The 23,735-nt window shown below is 39.3% G+C and overlaps 1 protein-coding gene across 2 annotated transcripts in view; it reads left to right on the forward strand.

Annotated features, from left to right (window-relative positions):
• Positions 1-23,334, forward strand: part of LOC140732299 (alpha-2,8-sialyltransferase 8F-like) — a 66,310-nt gene extending 42,976 nt beyond the window's left edge. For both annotated transcript variants that reach the window (XM_073054721.1, XM_073054720.1), the window contains exons 3-7: positions 635-721; positions 8,513-8,657; positions 15,781-15,887; positions 16,213-16,302; positions 21,667-23,334. In XM_073054721.1, coding sequence (XP_072910822.1) covers positions 635-721; positions 8,513-8,657; positions 15,781-15,887; positions 16,213-16,302; positions 21,667-22,138 — 901 coding nt within the window. In that variant the 3' untranslated portion in view covers positions 22,139-23,334. The remainder of the gene's footprint in view (positions 1-634; positions 722-8,512; positions 8,658-15,780; positions 15,888-16,212; positions 16,303-21,666) is intronic.
• Positions 23,335-23,735: the final 401 nt, after the last annotated feature.

The raw sequence follows: 23,735 nt of genomic DNA on the forward strand, positions 1-23,735 counted from the left end.
CTAGTTTCCTTCGGTTTGAGCAAAGTCCATTGCTATCTGTTCCTGGATATGGGCAATTACTTCTGTGAAATACTGTTTATTTTATTGCCTGATTTTTTAAAAAGTTCATGAAGTCATTTTGTCTTTTCGTGTCATGGTGAAATTTGAAGCTTGGTCACAAAACTGCCTTTGTGGCACAGTTACCTGACTTATTTGATGTTGTAATTATTTGAGTTAGGTACTGACTCTTTCTTCAGATCTGATTGCCCTCTCAGCCTATCAGAGAGTGGTGGTCACTATATGATTAGTGTAAATGTGTGCTTGATAGTTGACGTGAATAATCAAGATGGTAGGAACAATTTTCCCATCTAGAGCTCAGTGAAGAACACTCAGTGAGATGTCTGCACTTTATTAGAGGTGCTCTCACTGAAATCTGCCAACCGCTCCAGCCAGTGTTCCTCCCATATATGTGGTGCAGGCTGGCTTCAACTAATTAATCAATAGATGTTCTTCATTTATTTATTCAGCAACACACTTGACCTACGTAGTCCCAGTCTTCAAATCTATTTGAAGACTGCATGCAGTTTCAATGCTGCTTATATCATGAGAATTTGCAAACCTTTCAACTCTACACGATTTGATTTTATGCTCTTAGGTTTACTGAGGATGATTTTATTAAACTGTTCAAGCAACTTCAGAATTGCAAGTGGGTGAAGAATACAGAAGAGCAGAAGAATTTGAGGTAATTTGCAAAGTTTAGTATTGCTGAAGTATAACTGAACTGCATCTAAAATATTCTTGGAAGAGAATGGTGGATTTATTTCTGGTGCTTCATTTTCACCTCACATCCCAAAGACAGCTCATAGAATTACAGAACATGAGAAAAGGACCTTCAATGCAACACATTCATCCCGACTAAAGTGCCTATCTCAGCTAATCCCATTTTCCTGCGTTTGGAACATGTTCCTCTAAAACTTTCTGACCCACGTACCTGAAAATGTCTCTGTAGTTATACCCACCACTTCCTCTGGCAACCATTCTCAGAGTGGAAAATCTTGCTTTTCAGGATCCCTTTAAATATTTCTCCTTTTATCATAAACCTATGTCCTTTAGTTTAAGGCTATGGCTATCCACCTTACCTTTGCTTCACATAGTTTTATAAACTTTCATAAGGTCACCCCTCAACCTGCTTTGTTTCAGGAAAAATAGGGAATAGATGTGCAGAATGATAGATTAATCATCCAGTGTTTGTCTATGAGTTACTACAAGACCATTCTCCACGTGTCTTACAAACAATATTATGTGATGCTTCTTTAAAGTAGAGATATCCCTTTAGAACTGAGTTCAGGAGGGATCTTTTCAGCCAGGAGTTGCTCAATCCATGGAACATGTTGCCACAGTGGGCTATGGAGGCCAAATCGAAGTGTGCATTTAAGGTAGGGATTAATGGATTCTTAATTAGTAAGGGATTATGGTTTACGGGAGAAAGCTGGAAAAAGGGGTTGAAAATGGGAGGCTTCTAATCAGATTTTGAGAGTACGAAACTTATATGTGCCTTTCACAACAAAAGACAAGGATAACAGGTTTTGGGAACCTTGATTTCAAGAGATATTGAGGCCCTGTTTAAGAAAAAAGCAGGTGCATAGCAGGTTTAGGCAGGTAGGAACAAATGAGGAACTTGAGTAGTATAAAAAATGCAAGAGAACACTTAAGAAAGGAATCAGGAAGGCTAAAAGAATGCATGAGGTTGCTGCAGCAGACATGATGAAGGAGAAACCTAAGAGATTCTACGTATATGTTAAGAGCAAAAGAATTGCAAGGGACAAAATAAAGTTCACTGGCAGATCAGAAAGATAATTTATGCTAGAGAGAATGAGATGTGGGAGAACTTAGATTAATTTCTTGCATCTGTATTGTTACAAGAACGGCCCCTTGTTATAATAATCAAGGTGGCACAGTGAGATTCTGTAATTACCACCAAATACCTGTATTGTTTCAATGGAAGAACATGTGAACTTACACAACCGAATACCTGTGTGCAGACCTACTAAGTTTTCCTATCCTTCCATGAACAGTTAACAAATAGGAAGGATAATACCAGTTAAAAGAATTCTTTGCTGCTGACTGTATCTTCCTCGTAGTCCCGTCTCGAATCTCCACGTCCTTGGAGCTCCTCATATCCACGATGTTGAATCTTCTACAGAGTCATCTCTATCTTTTATCAGAAAACCTCTGCTTTTATATCCATTCCTCACCAGTTGAAATATTACATTCCAATGTCATTGGATATAGGTTATGTGTCTAACCTTTAACACCTTTCTATTAGCTCTGCTCCAAGCCAGCATCCATTTATTGCCCTCTTCCCAGAAGGCAGCAATCGGTAATTTATGGCTCTTTCTTCTCAATCAGCAAACAGATTGAAGCACACAGGGCAAATACAGACCCCAAAAGTTAAAAACCTGCATGTTATATCCAACTAAAGAACACCTCACTTCTTATTTGGAAATTATCCCTAGTTCAGCACATTACCTGGAGCGTAATCATGTCAACTTTAAAACAGCGACCAAGCCAAGAGACTTTAGCTCACAACAGGGAGAACACAGAGTTCCTTCATAAAATGGCAGCTTCTATCTCCTTCCTAATGGCAAGAACAAAGGTAAATGCCCCATCTGCTTCCACTGTCCTTGAATCATTTAAACTTACTGATTTGTAGACTGTAGTTCTTCCTGGGTAACAGTATTTCCTCGGGAGCTTGACACAGACTCTATAGAAGGGAGGCAAAGTAGTAGTTCAGCCATGGACCCTATGCAGATTACAGAAGAGGAGGTGTTTGCTGTCTTGAAGCAATCAAGGTGGACAGATCCTCAGGGCCTGAGAAGGTGTTCCCTTGGATCCTGTGGAGGCAAGTGCAAAAATTGCAGGGGTCCTTACAGGCATACTTAAATCATCCTAGGCAACAGATGCAATATTGGAGGATAGGACAATAGTTAATGTTGTTCCTCTGTTTACAATGTCACATACCCTGTGACTGGGTTACCAAACCAGCAGAAATGGAATGATACGTTGGAGTCTGGTGGTACTGTAACTAAAGGTGTTTATTAGTAAACTAAGTAATACAATATCAAAAATGCAAATATACATATAAAACAGGTTAGCAATGATAAATACAGAAGTGTAGGAATAAGAATCAAAACCAAGCTCTGTCGTAGTCTAGGGGTAAATGAATAGTCTGAAGATAATGCAGAGTTCAGTTCAGTTCAGTTTGGGTTGAGGTAGTTGCTGTTGTGATGTTGGAGAGAGAGAGAGAGAGAGCAAGCGAGAGATGAGCAGCTACAGCAGGCAAACCTTCTGTCGTCTTCTTGTTCCGTTGTACCTTTGTGGTCACCGATTATGACCCCTCCATTCCGAGCCAGACCGTTCTTCAATGGTGGGCTCGTCACCACCATGGTGGTCACGTCAATGGTGTCATGGGTGGACACACACACAAGCCACCACCGGCCTGGTTTCACACACTGTGAGCCTCTGACCGATTCCCCCCAAATCGATCCTCCAAGCCCCCACCTTCCTGTGGGTGCACAACACTCGTTCAGTGTCCAGTGGCGTGTCTGCCTGTGTCTCAGCAGACTCGTCTTTTATCTCCCCCGCCGGGGTACCAGCCATCCATCAACTCCATGTCCATCAAACTGGCCACTCCCTCCTGTCTCAGCAGGCACCTGGCATCACTCTGCTGTGTCAGCAAGGATTCACTCAAGCAGGCAGAGTCCTTGGAAGTAAAGTCAACAATCAGCGAAGAAGCCATAATTTAAAATCCTTGTGTCTCTCTCATTATCAGCATGTGTAGCATGGTGCCTCTCCCCCTCTTTATCTCTCTCTTGTTAGCAGCATAGTTCACGGGGTGGGGGGGGGGTGTCAACTCTGGACACCATCTCCCCATGGTTTTCTCATCACACATAACAAAAGGCTGTAAGAATAAATCATGATATTATATGCCAGTGAGCCTGACATTAGCGGTGGAAAAGTTATTGGAAGGTATTCTAAGAGACCGGATTTATGTGTATTTGGATAGACAGTTCGAGAGTGTCAGAGCAGAAGTGTGTGAGGTTGTCATTACTCGGGAGAAAGTTCTTGGGAAGCTGAAAGGTCTGAAGATAGATAAGTCACCTGCACCAGATAGTATATCCCAAGGTTTCTGAAAGAGGTGGCCAAAGAGATTGTGGAACGTTTAGTAATGATCTTTCAAGAATCAGTTGATCTTGGCATGTTTCTGGAGGAATGGAAAATTACCAATGTCACTCCACTCTTCAAGAAAGGAGAGAGGCAGAAGAAAGGAAATTGCAGGCCAATTAGTCTGACGTTAGTGATTCGGAAGATGTTGGAGTCAATAGTTAACGATATGGTTTCAATGCACTTGGAGGCACGTTATAAAATAGGCTGCAGTCAGCATGGTTTCCTTAAGGGAAAATCTTGCCTGTCATATGTTTTGGAATTCTTTGAAGAATAACCATAGACAAAGGAGAATTGGCGGATGTTGCGTACTTGGATTTTCAGAAGGCCTTTGACAAGTTGACACTCATGAGGCTGCTTAACAAGTTAGGAGCCCATTGTATTAGGGAATGAACCTAGCATGGATAGAGCATTGGCTAATTGGCTGGTGACAAATAGGAGGCAATAAAGGGAGCCTTTTCTGGCTGGCTGCCAGTGACCGGTGGTGTTGGGACAGCTTCTTTTTGCATTATATGTCAGTGATTTGGATAACGGAATTGTTAGCTTCGTAGAAAATTTGTGGATGATACCAAAATAGATGGAGCAGCAGGTAGTTCTGAGGAAGCAGAGAGGCTACAGAAGGACTTAAACAGATTAGAAAATTGGGCAAACAAGTAACAAATGGATTACAGCATTCGGAAGTGTATGGTCATGCACTTTGGTAAAAGAAATAGTGTTGGCGTGTGGTCAAGTGGCTAAGGTCTAGTGATCTGAAGGTCACTAGTTCGAGCCTCAGCTGAGGCAGCATGTTGTGTCCTTGAACAAGGCACTTAACCACACATTGCTCTGTGACAACACCAGTGCCAAGCTGTATCGGCCTAGTGCCCTTCCCTTGGACATCATCGGTGGCGTGGAGAAGGGAGACTTGCAGCATGGTCAACTGCCAATCTTCCATACAAATTTGCCCAGGCCTCAGTCAACATCAAAATTAATGGAAAGCTGAAGAAGAAGAAGAAGAAATAAAAGCATAGACTGTTTTCTAAGTGGAGAGAAAATTCAAAAAATCTGAAATGCAAAGGAACTTGGAAGTCCTTGTGCAAGATCCCCTAAAGGTTAATATACAGGTTCAGCCATGTGTTGTTAGCGTTCATTGTGAGAGGACTAGAATATAAAAGGAAGAATGTAATGTTGAGGCTTTATGAAGCACTGGTTAGGCCTCACTTGGAGTACTATGAGCAGGTTTTGAGCCCTTATCTAAGAAGGAATGTGCTGAAATTGCTGAGGGTTCAAAGGAGGTTCAGGAAAATGATTTCAAGATTGAAAGGCTTGTCATTTGAGGAGTGTTTGATGGCTCTGGGCCTTGACTCACTGCAGTTCAGAAGAATGAAGGGTGACCTTATTGAAACCTATCGAATGTTGAAAGAACTCGATAGAGTCTATGTGGAGAGGATGTTTCCTATGGTGGGAGAGTCTAAGACCAGAGGACACAGCCTCAGAATAGAGAAGAGTCCAGTTAGAAAAAAGTGAAGAGGAATTTCTTTAGCCAAGGAGTGGTGAAGCTGTAGAATTCATTGCCACAGGCAGCTGTAGAGGCCATGTCACTGGGTGTATTTAAGGCAGAGATTGATAGATTCTTGATTAGTTAGGACATGAAGGAATACGGGGAGAAGGCAAGACATTGGGGCTGAGATGGAAAATGGGTCAGCCACGATGATATGGCAGAGCAGACTCAATGGGCAAATGGCCTAATACTGCTCATACATCTTATGGTTTTATGGGATTGATTAGGGATAGTCAGTATGGTTTTGTGCATGGTAGGTCATGTCCAACCAATCATAGTGGGATTTTTGTGGTAGTTACCAGGAAAGTTGATGAAGGCAAGGCAGTAGACTTCAGCAAGGCATTTGACAAGTTTCCGCTCGTGAGGTTAGTCATGAGATTCGGTCACTTGGCATTCAAGATGAGCTACAAATTGGACTAGACATTGTTTTTGTGGGAGAAGCCAGAGTGGTAGTTTATGGTTGCCTGTCTGACTGAAATCCTGTGACTAATGGAGTGTCACAAGGATCGGTGCTGGGTCCATTATTGTTTGTCATCTTTATCAATGATCTGGATGATAATGTGGCTAACTGGATGACATCAAGATTGGGGGTAAAATGAACAGCAAATAAGACTATCAAAGCTTGGAGCAGGATCTGGACCAGCTGGGAAAATGGATTGAAAAATGGCAGATGGAATTTAATGCAGGCAAGTGTGAGGTGTGGCAGTTTGGAAGGACCAACCAGGGTAGGTCTTACATAGTGAGCAGTAGGGCACTGAGGGGTGTGGTAAAACAAAGGGATTTAGGAATAAAGGTTCATAATTCATTGAAGTGGTGTCACAGCTAGATAGTGTTGTACAGAAGGCTTTTGTCACATTAGTCTTCATAGATCAAAGTATTGTGTCCAGGATTTGAGATGTTATGTTAAAGTTGTATAAGATGTTGCTGAGGCTTAATTTTGAGTATTGTGTCCATTTATGATCATCTGCCTACGGGAAAGATATAAATTAGATTGAAAGAGTATGGAAAAAATTTACAGGCATGTAGCCAGGTCTGGAGGATCTGAGTTATAAAGAAAGATTGAATAGGTTAGAACTTTATCCCCTAGAATGTAGAAGTCTGAGGGGAGCTTTGATAGTGGTATACAAAATTATGAAGGATATAGGTAGTGTAAATGCAAGCAGGCTTTTTTCCACTGAGGTTGGCTGAGACGAAAACTGGAGGTCATGGGTTAAGGGTGAAAGGTGAAATGTTTAAGGGGAACATCAGGGGAAACATCTTCACTCAGAGGGCGGTGAGTGGCTGGAGTAAGCTGCCAGAGCAAATGGAGAATGCAGGTTCAGTTTCAATAATTAAGAGACCAGATATAGGTCGATGGAACTAGGCAGTTTAAATGGTTTGGCACGGGCTAGATGGGCCAAAGGACCTATTATGCTGAAATATTTCATGACTATGACAAAAAAAATAATCGGACATGATTGAAAGACAGAGCAGATACTCTTGGTTGGATGGCCTAATTATGCTTCCCATCTTATGATCTTTGTAATATAAAAATGCTTTATTAAATAAAATAACTTAAAAAGGAGCAAGCAGAATTCCTAAGTTCTGCACAGAAGTACTCAGGAAGCTGGTTTCTGTAATTTGGACATTAAAACAATTCATTCACAAGGCAGAGATCTGATAGTCAATATCCCAGCAGACATTGCAATGAGTGGTTGCCTTAGTTTTGACTGAAATCTTGACTGGACATGGAATCTATAATTTCCTGACTCAGAAGTGATGGTGTTACCAAATGGAAAACTGAACAGTGTATAGTGTAACTTTACACATGTAATGATATTGTGTTGCAGTTGTACAAAATGTTAGTGAGAGCACACATAGTGTATTATATACAATTCTGTTCAACAGGCTACAGTAAAGATGTGGTGGCATGTGAGTCAGTGCGGAAGTGGTAGACCAGATGTTGTTTGTAATGTAAGTCTGTAGTTGCAATGAGTGGTTGGACAGATTTGGTTTATTCTCACTGGAATGTTAAGTGTTTGTGGGGGTAAGCTTATAGAGATTTATCAAATTACGAGGGCATAGATGTAAGTAGAATCACTTTCCCAGGGCAGGGGATACTAGGACTAGAAGGCAAGGGTGTAAAGGAAGAGGGGAGGAATTTAAAGGAGATCTGAGAGCTAAGTTTTTCATAGTGATTGCCGAATATTTCAGATGAGCAGCCAGAGAAACAGGTAGATGTAGATACTATTACAATCTTTAGGAAGCATTTGGACAGATGCATGGATTGATGCAGATACTTGGATAAGAAAGGTGGAAAGGAATGCTGGCACTGTTCCCCCTAAGATGGAGGGGTGTTAAGACAGGGAGTCACTGAAACGCTCTCCCACACATAGTGCTTGTTGCCACATAGCTGGAAATTTCTTTTATATAATGTTTTATTAAAATGGTGTGTAGTTTTTAGACCATGTAAAAATGTTTCTGCTCAGAGCAATGGTTGGTCTGCACAGCTGTAAAAATGAAAGTCGAGGGGTTGGAAAAAGGTCTAACGATTAGTAGAGACAGGCATCATGGTTGATATAGATAGAATAAATGGTCACAAGTACTTTTTCCCCAGAGGAGAAAAGTATAGAATTAGAGGGCACAGGTTCAAGGTGAGAGGAAAGGCATTGAAATGAGAACTGATGGGTAGTTTTACACACAGAGAGATGAATGGTTGGCTTGGGTGAGGTGGGGCAAGAAGGTCCAGTTCTGTGCTTTGATTCTATAATTCAATGTTTTCTCTTCCAGGTCACGGCTGCAGAAATGCTGCAATGCAAGTCAAAATTTTATTGTCACTCAGGACAATTCACCATTGGGAACAAATATCAGTTATAGTGCAGAACCTCGAAGAACTTTTAAAATTACAGAAGATGTTGTCAATCTACTTCCTAAGGTAGGTGATAGTTTACTCGAGTATACATGAATTAAGAGTAAGTGTAAGATGTGCTGCATTTTAAAAAATCTTGAATACTGCAGAAGGTTCACAACTCCATAGTTCATTTTTTCCAATTTACGAACCATTCCACTTCTCACAGCATTTTCACAAATACTGGAGATGAAACTCTTGCTCTCTCCCTCATCCTTTCCCATTACCCATGGATCCTAACAGTCCTTAAAAGTGAAGCAACAATTAATTTGTATTTCTTTGAGTTGAACTTATTCCATTTGGTGCTGCTGTTGTGGAGAAATCAAATGCAGACTGTGGGACTTCTACATTGTTCCAATGATGCCTAATGTAATGTCATCCTTGGGACTTAGAATTGAGCTTATCAGTTTGAGGTGACTTTTATGAAGATGTACCTGTGTTAAGTTTCCTAATTACTTTCTTTTCTTGTTATAGTCTGTTACAAATTATGCACTGGGACATTCTGATCCTTCTACATCTTGGAACACTGTAATCTCTTACCTCATAGATGACACCAAAATAGACAATTTCACATTATCCTAGAATATACAGTATTCGCCAAGTATTTATTCACTAAACCTATATTTCTTAGTAGGCTGCTTTCATCCTCTATCACAATTTACTCTGCTACTTAATGTCAATAGCATATTTAGCGAACACATGTTTCATTCCTTTATCCAAACTACAGTACTTACATTGATTATCAATAGCTATAACTCATCACTTGTCAGGTCTTGTCAACCAGGAAAGACCTGATGTAATGACTGTTTCCTGTTAGCTGGTCAACTGTCTGTTTATTCCAATCTGCTATGTTCTGTGTCGGGTAATTTTATTGTGGCACTAACTTTTGATGCAGTTTTATCTCATGTGTACATATAGCATTTCAGCTCAATATCTTGGTTCAACAATGAAGAGTAGGTTCATGAAACAACAGGAATAGAGTTTAAATATCTGGAATGCAATTTAAAATTATGACTATTGCATGAAAACTGAATCAAACAACTAGTTCAGATACTAGCAGAAAAGGAGAAGAGTGCTGAAGTACTGTTGTTGACAGTGGCAAACTAAAAGCAGTAGAAAACTAGCTTTAGATCAAAGAAAGATATGCAATGTCTAGTGTTTATGGCTACTTCTACTGTTAATGAGTATTTTTATCTTAAAAGTATTAAATGGCAGCTACTGAAACACCGCTGTATGGAAAGAATCCTTACCTATCATTGGAGTCATTCATGAATTAACGTCTTGGGGAGGCAAATATTCATCTTGTAGCAGACAGGGTCATTGAGAAAGGGAAGGCTATCCTAGTGTCAGCTACTGTTTTAAGGTTACTGTAACCGCATAACCTCAAAGTATTTTATCATAAAATAGTGTTTGTTTTCCATTTAGTAAAATCTTTTGGCAGCACTAATGCACAGCTCTTGGCAATTCAAGTTCTGGTTGATTTAAATGGAGGCGGGCAAAGGATTCTCTAGTTCTAGATGATCCGAGTAAATATCTGGTCAATGGCAAACAGTATGAGCAGTATTATGTTGATGACGGGAAATTCTGTGATGCAAATGACATGGAATGTCAAGAGAGCACAGGAACATAACCAAAGAACCAGAAGTTGGTTGTTTGACCATCTGAGGCAGCACCACTACACATCATGGTAGACCTTCTTCCTTGGCTCCATTCTCACACCTTATCCCCATATCTGTTAATATTCAGAAATGTATTCTTTTGAGTGAAGTTGATGACTGAGGCTCCATAGCCATAGGAAATGATAAACAATCAGCAAACAAAAAAATTTCTACTCATCTTAGTCCTAAGAATAACATTTGATTACTCAGCCAGTGGAAATGCCCTGAATCCATCAAGCCTGTCAGGTCCTGTAGAATTATTTTAGTCTTCAATTAATTCTACTCTCATTCTTTTAAACTCTGGAGAAAAAAAAAAGCTTAATCTGTGCAATCGCTCCTCGTACAGCAACAAGACAATTAAGTTAAAGGAATATTAACTGCACACCCTCCACATCAAGTACATCCCTTTTAAAGGCATGTGAATAAATCTATAAATGATATTCCAGATGATGAATCAGCAAATGTAAGACAACATTGTTCCTATACTTAAATCACATAGTAATAAAGACCAGCATACGATTTGCTTTACAAATTGGTTGCTGTATCTTCACATTAACTTTTAAGTGTGCGTACACAAGGACACCAAGGTACCTTTAAAGACAAACATTTCCAAATAGGTCACTGTTTTGTGTTCTGTGTGATACGGTGGATGATTTCACATATCTCCTTATTCCACCTGCTATGTTTTCACCCACGCCTGTTCACATTAATTTTCTAAAACAAAATGTTTCCAGTCCAAATTTTCCAGGTTCTGCCATCTCAGCAGGTGTAAGTATCAATGATCTTTAATATGAACCTTGCAGAGAGAATTTAGTGATAGTCATGTTGGGTAAGGAATATTAACATTTCACTTTCAATTCAAGACCATTCTGCATGGAAGGAAGCCAGCAATTTGACTTAAGCATAAGGAAATTGGCTACTAAAAAGACCAAGGGAAGATTATGGTGCATTGAACCAATGACTTTATTTTTAGAATCTTTTTATTGGTACATAATCATCAACAGCTATAAAATGATACAAATCTTTAACAGATTAATACGTATACAATTAATAAAGCTGAAGAGAAAAAACTGATCTTGAAATATAAAAATGGAAAAAAAATTATATATATATATATAAGAGAAAAAGAAAAAAAAGAACCCCAGCTAAGTAAGAAAAAAAACGCACTAAACTATAATAAAAAAGAACCATTAGAATCAACCCCCGGAGCAATATGTTTTGACCATCATCTAAATATATAAAAAAGTCATCAACCGTCATTTCATATTTATAAAAAAAATTAAATTGGAAGGAAACCATATAACTTAATTCAAATTAAATAATAATATTTGGCAAAAGAACCTCATCTTCTCTCAAAATCAAATCAAAGATCAAAAGTTCTACTTCTAATTTTTTCCAAACTAAGACATAACATCACTTGAGAAAACTATTCAATTAATATAGGGGAAGAAATATCTTTCCATTTTAATAAAATAGCTCTTCTTGCCAGCATTGTAACAAATGCAATTACATGTTGATCTGAAGATGAGATACCCTGAATATGATGCAGATCTATTCCAAACAGAACAGTCAATCTATTAGGTTGTAAATTAATTTTCAAAGCTTTAGAAATTGTAGAAAATAAAGATTTTGAAAACAATTTTAATGAAGAACATGACCAGAACATACGTGACAAAGTAGCTACTTCAGTTTTAGATCTATTGCAATAGTTATCTATACTAGGAAATACTTTAGATAGTCTTTCCTTTATTAAGTAATAACGGTGTACAATTTTAAATTGAATTAAATGATAGTTGGCACATAAAGAAGAATTTGTTTTTCAAAACTCAAAGCCAATCTTCATTAACAAAGGTCATATTAAGTTCTCTCTCCCAATCTTGTTTAATCTTTAGTGATAGGTTCTCTTTTTGTAACAAAAGTAAATTATAAATTCTGCTAATGGAACCTTTCACTAAGGGATTCAATTTCAAAATGGTATCCAACAAATCAGATTCTTGTAAATATGGAAACTTAGGTAAATATTGTTGTAAAAAATGTCCAACCTGAAAATATTGCAAAAAAATGTGTATGAATGAGAGAAAATTTATTAATTAACTCCTCAAAAGTCATCAATTGACCATCACAAAATAAATCTGTAAAAGAATGAATTCCTTTATTTTTCCATAAAAGAAAAATGGGGTCAGTTGTTGAAGGTTTAAATAAAAAGTTTTGATATAAAAAACTAGGTAATTTAAATTGTTTAAGATTAAAAGAATTACAGAACTGAAACCAGATCCATAGAGATTGTTTAATAACCGGATAGAGATTTAAATTTGGAATTTTAGAGAGCTGTAAAGGTAATGGAGCTCCTAAAATTGAAGTTAAATTAAATTGTTTAACAGCTTTTAATTCCAAATCAACCCATAATGGTTTTTGGCTCTTATCAAGCCAATATAACCAAAAACATAATTGTCTAATATTCACAGCCCAGTACTACAGTCTTAAATTAGGAAGTGCAAGTCCACCATCTTTTTTAAATTTTTGTAAATGATACTTATTCATTCTAGGGCTCTTATTGTTCCAAATAAAATAAATAAGGGAGTCAATTTGATCAAAAAATGTTTTAGTTAAAAAGATAAGTATATTTTGGAAAATATATAAAAATCTAGGTAGAATCATCATTTTCACAGCATGAATATGACCTATTAAAGAAAAAGTGGATTCCATCTAGAAAATAATTGTTTCATGGAGCCCATTAAAGGAACTATATTCACTTTATAGAGATCTTTATATTTTTTAGTAATTATAATACCTAAATACCTAAATGTATTAACAATTCTAAAAGGAATATCATTATATGTACAAGCATGAACAATTAATGGGAACAATTCACTTTTATTCAGGTTAAGTTTATATCCTGAAAATTTACCAAAATCTTTAAGTGTTTCCAAAAGATTAGGAATTGATTCTTCAAGATTTGAAATAAAAACCAAAAGATCATCTGCATAAAGAGAAATCTTATGGTTCCATTCATAGAGATACCATGAATATTTTTAGCTTCACGTAATGTTATAGCTAAAGGCTCCAATACAAGATTAAATAATAACGGACTTAATGGACATCCCTGTCTAGTGCCACGAGACGGTGAGAAAAAAGACCAACGGTTATTAGTAATGACCGTTATTATTTAATAATTATTAACACAATACTTACTGACTTTTATTGTGTTATTGAACCAAGCATTGCCTTTCATAAGGAGTTAAATTCCTGTTAAATTCCTGTTAAATTCCTGTTAAATTGCTTTACACTGGTTATTATTTGCCTTTTGAAGTGCAATTCTAAAGAGCTGATTAACATGACCCATGGTAAATGCTAACCAGAGGAACACACCCTCATTCTGTGAATGAATAAGTATTTAAACCATCTGCAGCTACCTGTTCCACAGTTGATAGGAAATGCGGGACAGGGACATGAAATGAAAAGCTGTGATAGAAACCTTTTGCCTTCTCTATTGTTCAACCCCATTGCTTCATTCAGTGAATTTTCTCCTCCTCTCTAGTGTTGCGGAATGAGAGTCGAATCCTACACAAAATTAGTTATAGGAAGATGCACACTGATTCCCAAATATGGAAGGGCATGTCAGCCATGAGTGTAGGAAAGGAATTAATGTGCTTTGTCCCCTTGGAAAGCTGTAGGAGTTATATCAGAAAGGGGTTCTGGATAAGAAAGTACAAAGAATTCTGTCATTCAATGTTTACTCTGGAGCAATTTAGTTTAACACTAAATATAATATACTACCGTAGATTCCGTACTACAGAGCGCACCTGATTAAAAGCCGCAGGCTCTAATTTTAGAAAGAAAATCAATTTTGTACTTGTACAAACCGCACCGGATTTTAGGCCACACCGGATTTTAGGCCGCAGGTGTCCCACGTTGCAATATGAGATATTTACACAGAAAGATATTACACGTGAGGATTTTTTAACTTTTAATTAAATCCGTATGGTAACATAAACAAATACATATTGCAAATGCTTTTTTTCGAACCGTGTCTGTAACATGGCTACTTTTAAAATACATATGTATCGGTAACACACAAATTACGTTGCGTATACTTTTTTACTGAACAGTGCACGAACAACATTCCAATATCTCCTAACGACTGGTAAAAAAATATATATACTGCAGCCTACCAGGAAAAGTTATTGATTGCCTTTAACTTAAAAGCAGCGTTTTCGCTCGGGTCTAATGCCGCTCGCCCCCCAACTTTCCGTTTATCGCAAACCGGCATTTTCCTACAAGATGCGGCAAAACCGGATGTGACGTCATAGCATCCCGGGATGTAGTACAGAAAACAAATATAGTTAAAACACTTCTAACTTTAACTAGAAAATACTAACAAATGAATTACTAAGCGAAAATATTATAAACTAAGTAACTGCCATAAAGGCAGCACAATGCTTTTCTTCGAGTGTTTTCCATGTTGATGAGGGTGAGTACAAATGACTGATTTACAATAATTTAATTGTGAAAGTGCGCTTGATTTATCATACAATTTCATTGGACCTCTGTGAACTACTCATCAATTTTATTGGTCTACTGTTACGAGGCAAAATGTTTTTGGCGGCATGAAAAAAAAACATGTATTAGCCGCACCGTAGTAAAAGCCGCAGTGTTCAAAGCTGTTCAAAATGTGGGAAAAAAGTAGCGGCTTATAATCCGGCATCTACGGTAATACTAAATTATTTCCCATTAATAATACCACTCACGATCTGAGCGGTTATGTTTTTGTATACTTCTGTATATGTGTATCCAAAATCATTATTCTATTTTATATACTTGTAGTAGATCTTACTGATTCCTTCCACTTCACTTTCACTCTTTCTTATTTGATAATTTTTAAGTATGTAATCCATTGGGTAAGTGTGTAGATATCTCCCTGTTGTCAGAGGGGAAAAGTGCTCTGGTTGGAGTTGCAGCTGAAGCCACAATTGAATCCATTGCACACATTTTATTCACTTCCCATCTGTAGTAGCGTGCAATAAATTCAATGTATTATATAATTATCCTGTGAAATTCCCATCTCCGCAGTACATGTATGACTTGGATCACACTTTAAAAACTCATTATCCACTTGTAGAAAAGAACACTTCACTGTCTAAGTTAAGTATTTTAATTGTAAGGACTGCTTCACTGCAGCAACTCTGATCTCACAGCATTGAATACAAGGACATCGTTAACAACCTACAAAACTTGTTTCAAATACAATTATTTTAAGCTACATTCAGATAATTTGTAGATTTTTTTTGTCTTGTTTTTTTTCCTCTGAAAGGAGTTTTAAAACATAATGAGGATAATTGACATTTTCCTACATCCTCACCCTGGTATTTTCTCCTTTAAATATACTGTAAAATAATCCCATGAGATTGATAATGCAAATTCAATTTTCTGCAGAATTTAAGAAATGATAGAATTGTAAGAGATTCTAATTCTATGTCACTGATTTTGTTTAGACAGTGCCATTTAAAAAGCTTAAGCACTGCTCTGTTGTTGGAAATGCTGGAATTTTGGCAAACAGCAGTTGTGGAACAGAAATAGATCGGGCTAACTTTGTATTCAGGTATGAATCAGAATATGGGTTTCATTTGCTTCAGAAACGTTGGCCTACTGGAGATAATCATTTGGTTTGAAAATCACCTCTGACTAGAATTTTTTAAGGCCTATTGCCAATTCAATGATTGATATGGTGTTAATGATGATTTCATTACAAAATTTGAGTCCTTTATTGTTAAATAATTTAAATTACAATCTATCACATCTGTCGTCTTAGCTAGTCTGATAAAAAATTTATGCTTATTTTATTTTTTCCCATTAAATTGTTGTTTTTCATGATGTACATACAAGTGGCAAGTTTAAATTATGCAATATTATGTATTTGCTTGCAGGTGTAATCTGCCTCCTCTTGTTGATTATAAGGAAGATGTGGGTACTAAAACAGATGTTGTTACTTCCAATCCAACTATCATTATAAATAGGTAATTATTTATTTAGCTACTGAAAACAAAGATAAAGAGAAATGTATCAAAGATGGAAGAGGGAAGCTGTGTATTGAAAACAGATGTATGTTGTAGCCAGTCCCCATATTTTCAGGAATTTTTCTTTCTATTTTGTTTCTTTATCATTGTCTTCTCTAGTAATTTGATGAGTTCATGCAAGCAAGGAATTTCATTGCTTCTAGGTGTACATGACAATAAATTAATCTGAACCTTTAGCAACATGTAAAATACTGGAGCAACTCAGTGGCCTGTGGAGAGAAACAAACAATCAATGTTTTGGATCAGTCGTCTTCATATGGACTGGAAGAGAGAGGGGAGCTAGCCAGCATTATAGTATGAAGGGAAGGGATGGTGCAAGGGCTAGCAGCCAGTGGGTAGAGCAACACACAAAAAGCTGGTGGAACGCAGCAGCCCAGGCAGCATTTATAGGAAGAAGCACTGTCGACGTTTCGGGCCGAGACCCTTCATCAGGACTAACTGAAAGGAAAGATAGTAAGAGATTTGAAAGTAGGAGGGGAGGGGGAAATGCAAAATGATAGGAGAAAACCGCAGGGGGTGGAGTGAAGTTGAGAGCTGGAAGGGTGATTGGCAAAAGGGATACAGAGGTGGAGAAGGGAAAGGATCATGGGACGGGAGGCCTAGGGAGAAAGAAAGGTGGAGGGGAGCACCAGAGGGAGATGGAGAACAAGCAGAGTGATGGGCAGAGAGAGAAAAAAAGAGAAGGGGGGAAAGAAAACTAAACATACCAGGGATGGGGTAAGAAGGGGAGGAGGGGTATTAATGGAAGTTAGAGAAGTCAATGTTCATGCCATCAGGTTGGAGGCTACCCAGCTGGTATACAAGGTGTTGTTCCTTCAACCTGAATGTGGTTTCTTCATCTTTACAGTAGAGGAGGCCAAGGATAGACATATCAAAATGGGAATGGAACGTGGAAATAAAATGTGTGGCCACTGGGAGATCCTGCTTTTTCTGGCAGACCGAGCGTAGGTGTTCAGTAAAACGGTCCCCAAATCTGCGTCGGGTCTCACCAATATATAAAAGGCCACACCGGGAGCACCGGACGCAGTATACCACACCAGCCGACTCACAGGTGAAGTGTCACCTCACCTGGAAGGACTGTCTGGGGCCCTGAAAGGTGGTGAGGGAGGAATTGTAAGGGCAGGTGTAGCACTTGTTCTGCTTACAAGGATAAGTGCCAGGAGGGAGATCGGTGGGAAGGGATGGGAGGGACGAATGGACAAGGGAGCCGTGCAGGGAGCGATCCCTGTGGAAAGCAGAAAGAGGGGCGAGGGGAAGATGTGCTTGGTGGTGGGATCCTGTTGGAGGTGGAAGTTATGGAGAATTATACGTTGGACCCAGAGGCTGGTGGGGTGGTAGGTGAGGACAAGGGGAACCCTATCCTGAATGGGGTGGCAGGTTGATGGGGTGAGGGCAGATGTGCGGGAAATGGGAAAGATGCATTTGAGAGAAGAGATGATGGTGGAACAAGGGAAGCCCTTTTGTTTAAAAAAGGAAGACATCTCATTCGTCCTGGAATGAAAAGCCTCATCCTGAGAACAGATGTGGCAGAGACGGAGGAATTGCGAGAAGGGGATAGCATTGAAATAGATACATTTCAACCCCTTTAACTGGCTACAATTATGTTCTGTCCCCTGCCTGTCCTTCCTCATCAACTCAGAACTCTTAGCATCATGCCCTTGCCCTTCTACCTTAATCGCTGCACTCACATTCTGATTCCCACCCCCCTGCCAAACTAGTTTAAACCCTCCCCAACAGCTCTATCAAACTTGCCCGCCAGGATATTGGTCCCCCTAGGATTCAGGTGCAACCCGTCCTTGTTGTCCAGGTCACACCCGCCCCAAAAGAGGTCCCAATGATCCAGGAATCTGAATCCCTGCCCCCTGCTCCAATCCCTCAGCCACACATTGATCCTCCACCTCATTCTATTCCTATTCTCACTGACGTGTGGCACAGGCAATGATCCCGAGATTACTACCTTTGAGGTCCTGCTTTTCAACTTCCTTCCTAACTCCCTGTAGTCTTCTTTCAGGACCTCTTCCCTTTTCCTACCCATGCCATTGGTACCAATATGTACCACAACCTCTGCTGTTCTCCCTCCCACCGCAGGATACCTTGGACGCGATCAGAAACATCCCGGACCCTGGCAAACTACCATCTGAGTTTTTTTTCCTGCATCCACAAAATCACCTGTCTGAACCCCTGACTATAGAGTCCCCTATCACTACTGCTTTCCTCTTTCTTTCCCTACCCTTCTGAGCCGTAAGGCCAGACTCTGTGCCAGAGGCACGGCCACTGTCGCTTCCCCCAGGTAGGCTGTCCCCCCCAACAGTACTCAAACAGGAGTACTTATTGTCAAGGGGTACAGCCACAGGGGTATTCTCTAGTACCTGACTCTTCCCCTTCCCTCTCCTGACTGTGACCCATTTCTCTGTCCCCTGTGGCCCCAGAGTAACCACCTGCCTGTAATTCCTCTCTATCACCTCCTCACTCTCCTTGACCAGACGAAGGTCATCAAGCTGCATCTCCAGTTCCCCAACACTGTCCCTTAGGAGTTGCATCTCGATGCATCTGGTAATAATAAATTAATAACCTAATAAATAAATAACCTAATTAATTAAAAACCTAATAATAAATTTTCCTAATTTGTCAACTCTTATACCTCGTACCTTTGCTATTTCCTTATCTGAGATTCGAGACCCTCAGTTTCTGTTTCTAATGTTTCAAATTTTAATCTTAATGCAGAATTCTATCATTGGATTTCTCTTCCACAAAATACCACACACACCAAGATTGTTAATTATTCGGTTCTGATTGCACATAACCTAAACTGGATAGCATGTTCTAGGTTGCAGCGAGGTTTACTCAGCTCGAACGACGGACACGGCCACCGCCTCCAGGTTTCAGAGCTTCTGTGTGCAGCACCTGCACTGAGAGCTGTGAGCTGACGTCAGTCCGCGGTGGCCGGAGGGCCGTGCTGTGCTGGAGCTGAGCTGCTTACGGCCCAAGAGCAGGCGGCTTCGGCTGGACACGCATGCCAGCCTCAGCTTGCACGCTGTTCAGGCCAAGTGCGGCAGCACCGGCTCCCCCTCTGTTCCCCTGCACCAGGAGACGCAGCCGTTCACCGGCTACAGGCTCTATAAGGCACTCCTGAGACCACACTTATTGTGTGCAGTTTTGGGCTCCTTATTTTAGGAAAGTCTCACAAGAGTGATTCCAGGAATGAAAGGGTTACTGTATGCGGAACATCTGGTTGCTCTTGGGCTGTATTCCCTGGAGTTCATGAGAATGAAGGGGGATCTCGTCGAAACATTCTGAATGTTAAAAGGACTGGACAATTTAGATAAGGCAAAGTTATTTCCCCATGGTACGGGAGTCCAGGACTAGAAGACAACTTCGGGATTGAAGGATGTCCATTTAGAACAGAAATGTGTAGAAATTACTTTAGTCTGAGAGTGGTAAATCTGGAATTTGTTGCCACGAGCGGCTGTGGAGGCCAAGTCATTGGGTGTATTTCAGGCAGAGATAGATAGGTTATTGATTAGCCAGAGCATCAATGGGTATAGGGAGAAGGCAGGGGAGTGGAGATGGCTGGAAGAATTGGATCAGCCCATGATTGAATGAATTGTGGGCACAAGCAGGTGTGTGATGGGTGGACAAACATGAGAAAATCTGCAGATGCTGGAAATCCGCACAACGCACACAAAATGCTGGAAGAAAAAGAGCAAACAGTCGACGTTTCAGGCTGAGGTCCTTTATCAGGATTGTAAAAAAGATGGGAAGTCAGAGTAATAAAGTGAGGGGAGGGGAGGAAGAAATACAAGGTGGTAGGTGATAGGTGAAACCTGACATATTACCGGAAGTTTGAGAAATCGATGTTCATTCAATCAAGTTAGAGGCTATACAGCATGTCAGTCGTTGGCCTCCTCCACTGCTGCGATGAGGCCACACTCAGATTGGAGGAATAACACCGTATATTCCATCTGGGTTGTCTTTAACCTGATGGCATGAACATCAATTTCTGAACTTCTGGTAGTTGCAGGGGAGTTGTAGGAGCTGTAGGCAGGTTGTGAAGGTGGGGGAGATTAGAGGGGTAGTAAAGAGGGCAGAGAGATCAGAGAAAACAAAAGATGGGGATGGGGTTACTGGAGGTTAGAAAAATTGTTTTTGATGCTTTCATGTTGCAGAGCAACAAGACAGAATATGAGATGGTGATTTTCCAGTTTGCTTCTGACTTAATGTGGTATTTATGGACATCAGTGTGGGAATGGAAAGTGGAGTTAATATGGCTGGCAACACGACTTTGATCTCTAGGGAGAGTGTAGAGCACAAGAGTCACAGCCAGAGGCTTTAATACAGAATGTGACACGAATCAGAGGCTAATGTGAAAACCAGAGCTTTTGGAAATTTTACTCACCACAGATGTCCAGACAGGATGTAATGCCTCTGAAACACCAGCACTCACTGATGTGCCTATGATCCTTGACCTCTCTGAATAGCTAGTTATTGCCAGATCACCACCTCCACTAATGGAGTACTACCAGAGGGGTGACCATTGAAGGAATATATCTCCAGCTGCTTGCAGGAAGCAACACCCACTGTTAGAAAAGTAACAATGCAGTGCAATATGCTCGTCAGTTTATCCAACACCTGAAGTCACATGCAAAGCTCCAATTTGAGGCAATAAGGGCAGAAATGGGCCTTGCATGAATAGTGAAGACATTAAACTTGGGTTGTTTTCTCTGGCGTGGCAAAGGCTGAGGAGAGATTATTAAAATTATAAATGACATAGATAAAGTGGACAGCTGGTATCATTTTCCTGAGGTCAAAATGTCTAATACTAGCAGTCATGCATTTTAGATGAGAGTGAATAGTTCAAAGGAGTTGTGTGGGGCAAATCTTTTTCAAAGAGACTGGAGTGTGCCTGGAGTACATTGTTAGGGGTGGTCAATGGAGACAAATATGATGGAGGTATTTAAGAGGGTACTTGATAGTCACTTGAATGTATATAGAATGGAGGGATATGGACATTGTGTAGGCAGAACCGATTAGCGTAGTTAGGCATTTTATTACTAGAGTAATGTGTTTAGCACATCATGGGCCAAAATGCATGTTCCTGTGATATTCTATGTATTACATATCATAATTACATATCTGGTAAATAGAATGTAGAATTGTAGTTTTGAATGTTAGTTCATCTGCATATGATTGATAATTTGACTTTACTTACAGGTTCTCCTGATCACTTACAAAAAATATTTTGAGAGATTGATCATTTCCTTGAACTTCATGGCCTTAATGTAAACTGTATTATTTAAATTACAGGTTTAAAAATCTTAATTTAAGAAGAAAACCATTTATGGACCATATATCTGCATATGAAGATGCATTTATTCTATTGCCTGCATTTTCTCATTCATTCTGTACTTCAATTTCATTTAAAGTTTTATACACTCTGCAAGATTTTGGAATGAAACACCAGGCGGTGTTTTTAAATCCTTCATATATGAATTCCGTCAGTAAATTCTGGAAAGGTGAAAATTTAAATGAGAATGTTCTTTCTAGCGGTTTGTTAATAATAAGTGCAGCGATAGACATGTGTGAAGAAGTTTGGTTGTATGGATTTTGGCCCTTCACCAAGGACATGAATGGAAACAAATTCTTCCATCATTACTACGACAACCAGTTGCCATCAAAAGCTCACAAAATGCCTGCTGAGTTCTACAAACTAATGCAGCTTCACGCGAAAGGCATTGTGAAGCTGCACGCTGGTAGCTGTGAAAATGTAAGAAATTGATAAACTTGAAACAAAAACTCTTATTTTGTGATGGAGAAGCAAAAAACTTACTTACCAACTATTATTGATGCAACATAGAAAATATTCTATCTGGATGAATAACAGCTCTGCATGTGACTGTAAGAAACTGCTGAGAGTTTTGGATGTAGCTTAGCACATCACGGAATCCAGCCTCCTCTGTGGTAATTCTGTCAATATTTTGTGTGGAAAGAGGCCTTTTGACCCAATGAGTTCAGACCATTCCACTTTACATTAATCCTATGTTTTATTTTCCCTAAATTTTCTTTAAACGCCTTCCCCTTACCAACAACTCACACTAGGGGCAATTTACAATGGCCAGTTAACCTACTATCACACACATCATTTGAAATGTTGGGGGGAACTATGTGGGAGCACCCAGAAGATACCCACATGATCACGGAGAACATGGAAACTCCAGTAACCGAGCATCCAAAATCAGAAATGAATCTGGTTGCTGGCACTATGAGTTAGACAGTCAACTAGCAGAGCCACGGTGACAGGGTATAAATGTGTTTTTTTCATTTATAGTTTTATCTCTCTTCAGATAATATAATAAATTATTACTACTGATGACACTTTATGATACTGCATACAATGTTAACTAAAGTGTAACACCCTGGTTAAGATTTTAATGCTAATGTAGGTTTTTGTAATGTTGAAACAGTTTTCTGTAGAAGCAGTGTGTTCTGCTGGTAGTGTTTGGGTTATCATTAAGGGGTTGTGATGATCATGTATCCAATCATGATGGTGGAATTGGGAGAAGGTTCTAGAGAATGCTGGGCAAAGATGTTTTCTGATGGACACTGGGGTGGGTGAGGTCTTTTTGGCGAGAGATGGAGAGAGAAGCTCGAGAGAACCAGCCGTAGGATTCATTCCAATGAAAATCGTGATTCGATGGAATCTGAGAGGGGAAATCCTACCAGTGATCGGTGAATAGGAGTTGGTGCCATGAGTACATCAGACACTTCAGCTTTTGGAAGGTTTGAGCTCCAACCTGTGCACTTTTGACTTTTAATTATGTTGCGGGCCTTTTGATTTTTCTCTTTCTCTTCTTTCATCTTAAATAACAGTGTATTTTGTATGCAAGAGAGACAGATACATGATAAGATTGACTAGATTTAAGTATTCAATTACTTATATTCAGATTTGGAATAAAGTTATTTTGATTTTGAACACTCAAGTTGTAAGGAATGGTGAATGTAACACATTTACAGGTAAGAAAATGTACATTGATTAATGGCTTTGGTAAAGCTTTGCTAAATACAAATAATGAATTGAAAGCGCTTTCACTTCTTCATTTTATATCTTTTCCAAAATGATATAATTTTAAGACTTTAATATTACCCAAACAATGCACACAATTGTGGAATTGCAAATGTTTTTTAACATGGAAAGAGACATTCAACCCATACTGGCTCCATATATGAACAATCCAGTTAGACTCCACATCCTTATAGCCCTGAAAATTATTTCAGATACTCATCCAACTTCTTTCTGAATGTTCTAATAGAATCTTCCACTCCAACTCCCCTGGTCATGAAAACAAATTGTATCACTATTGATTCTTTTGTCTTTC

This window comes from Hemitrygon akajei, chromosome 8, assembly GCF_048418815.1.
Source record: "Hemitrygon akajei chromosome 8, sHemAka1.3, whole genome shotgun sequence".
Taxonomy (NCBI): Eukaryota; Metazoa; Chordata; class Chondrichthyes; order Myliobatiformes; family Dasyatidae; genus Hemitrygon; species Hemitrygon akajei.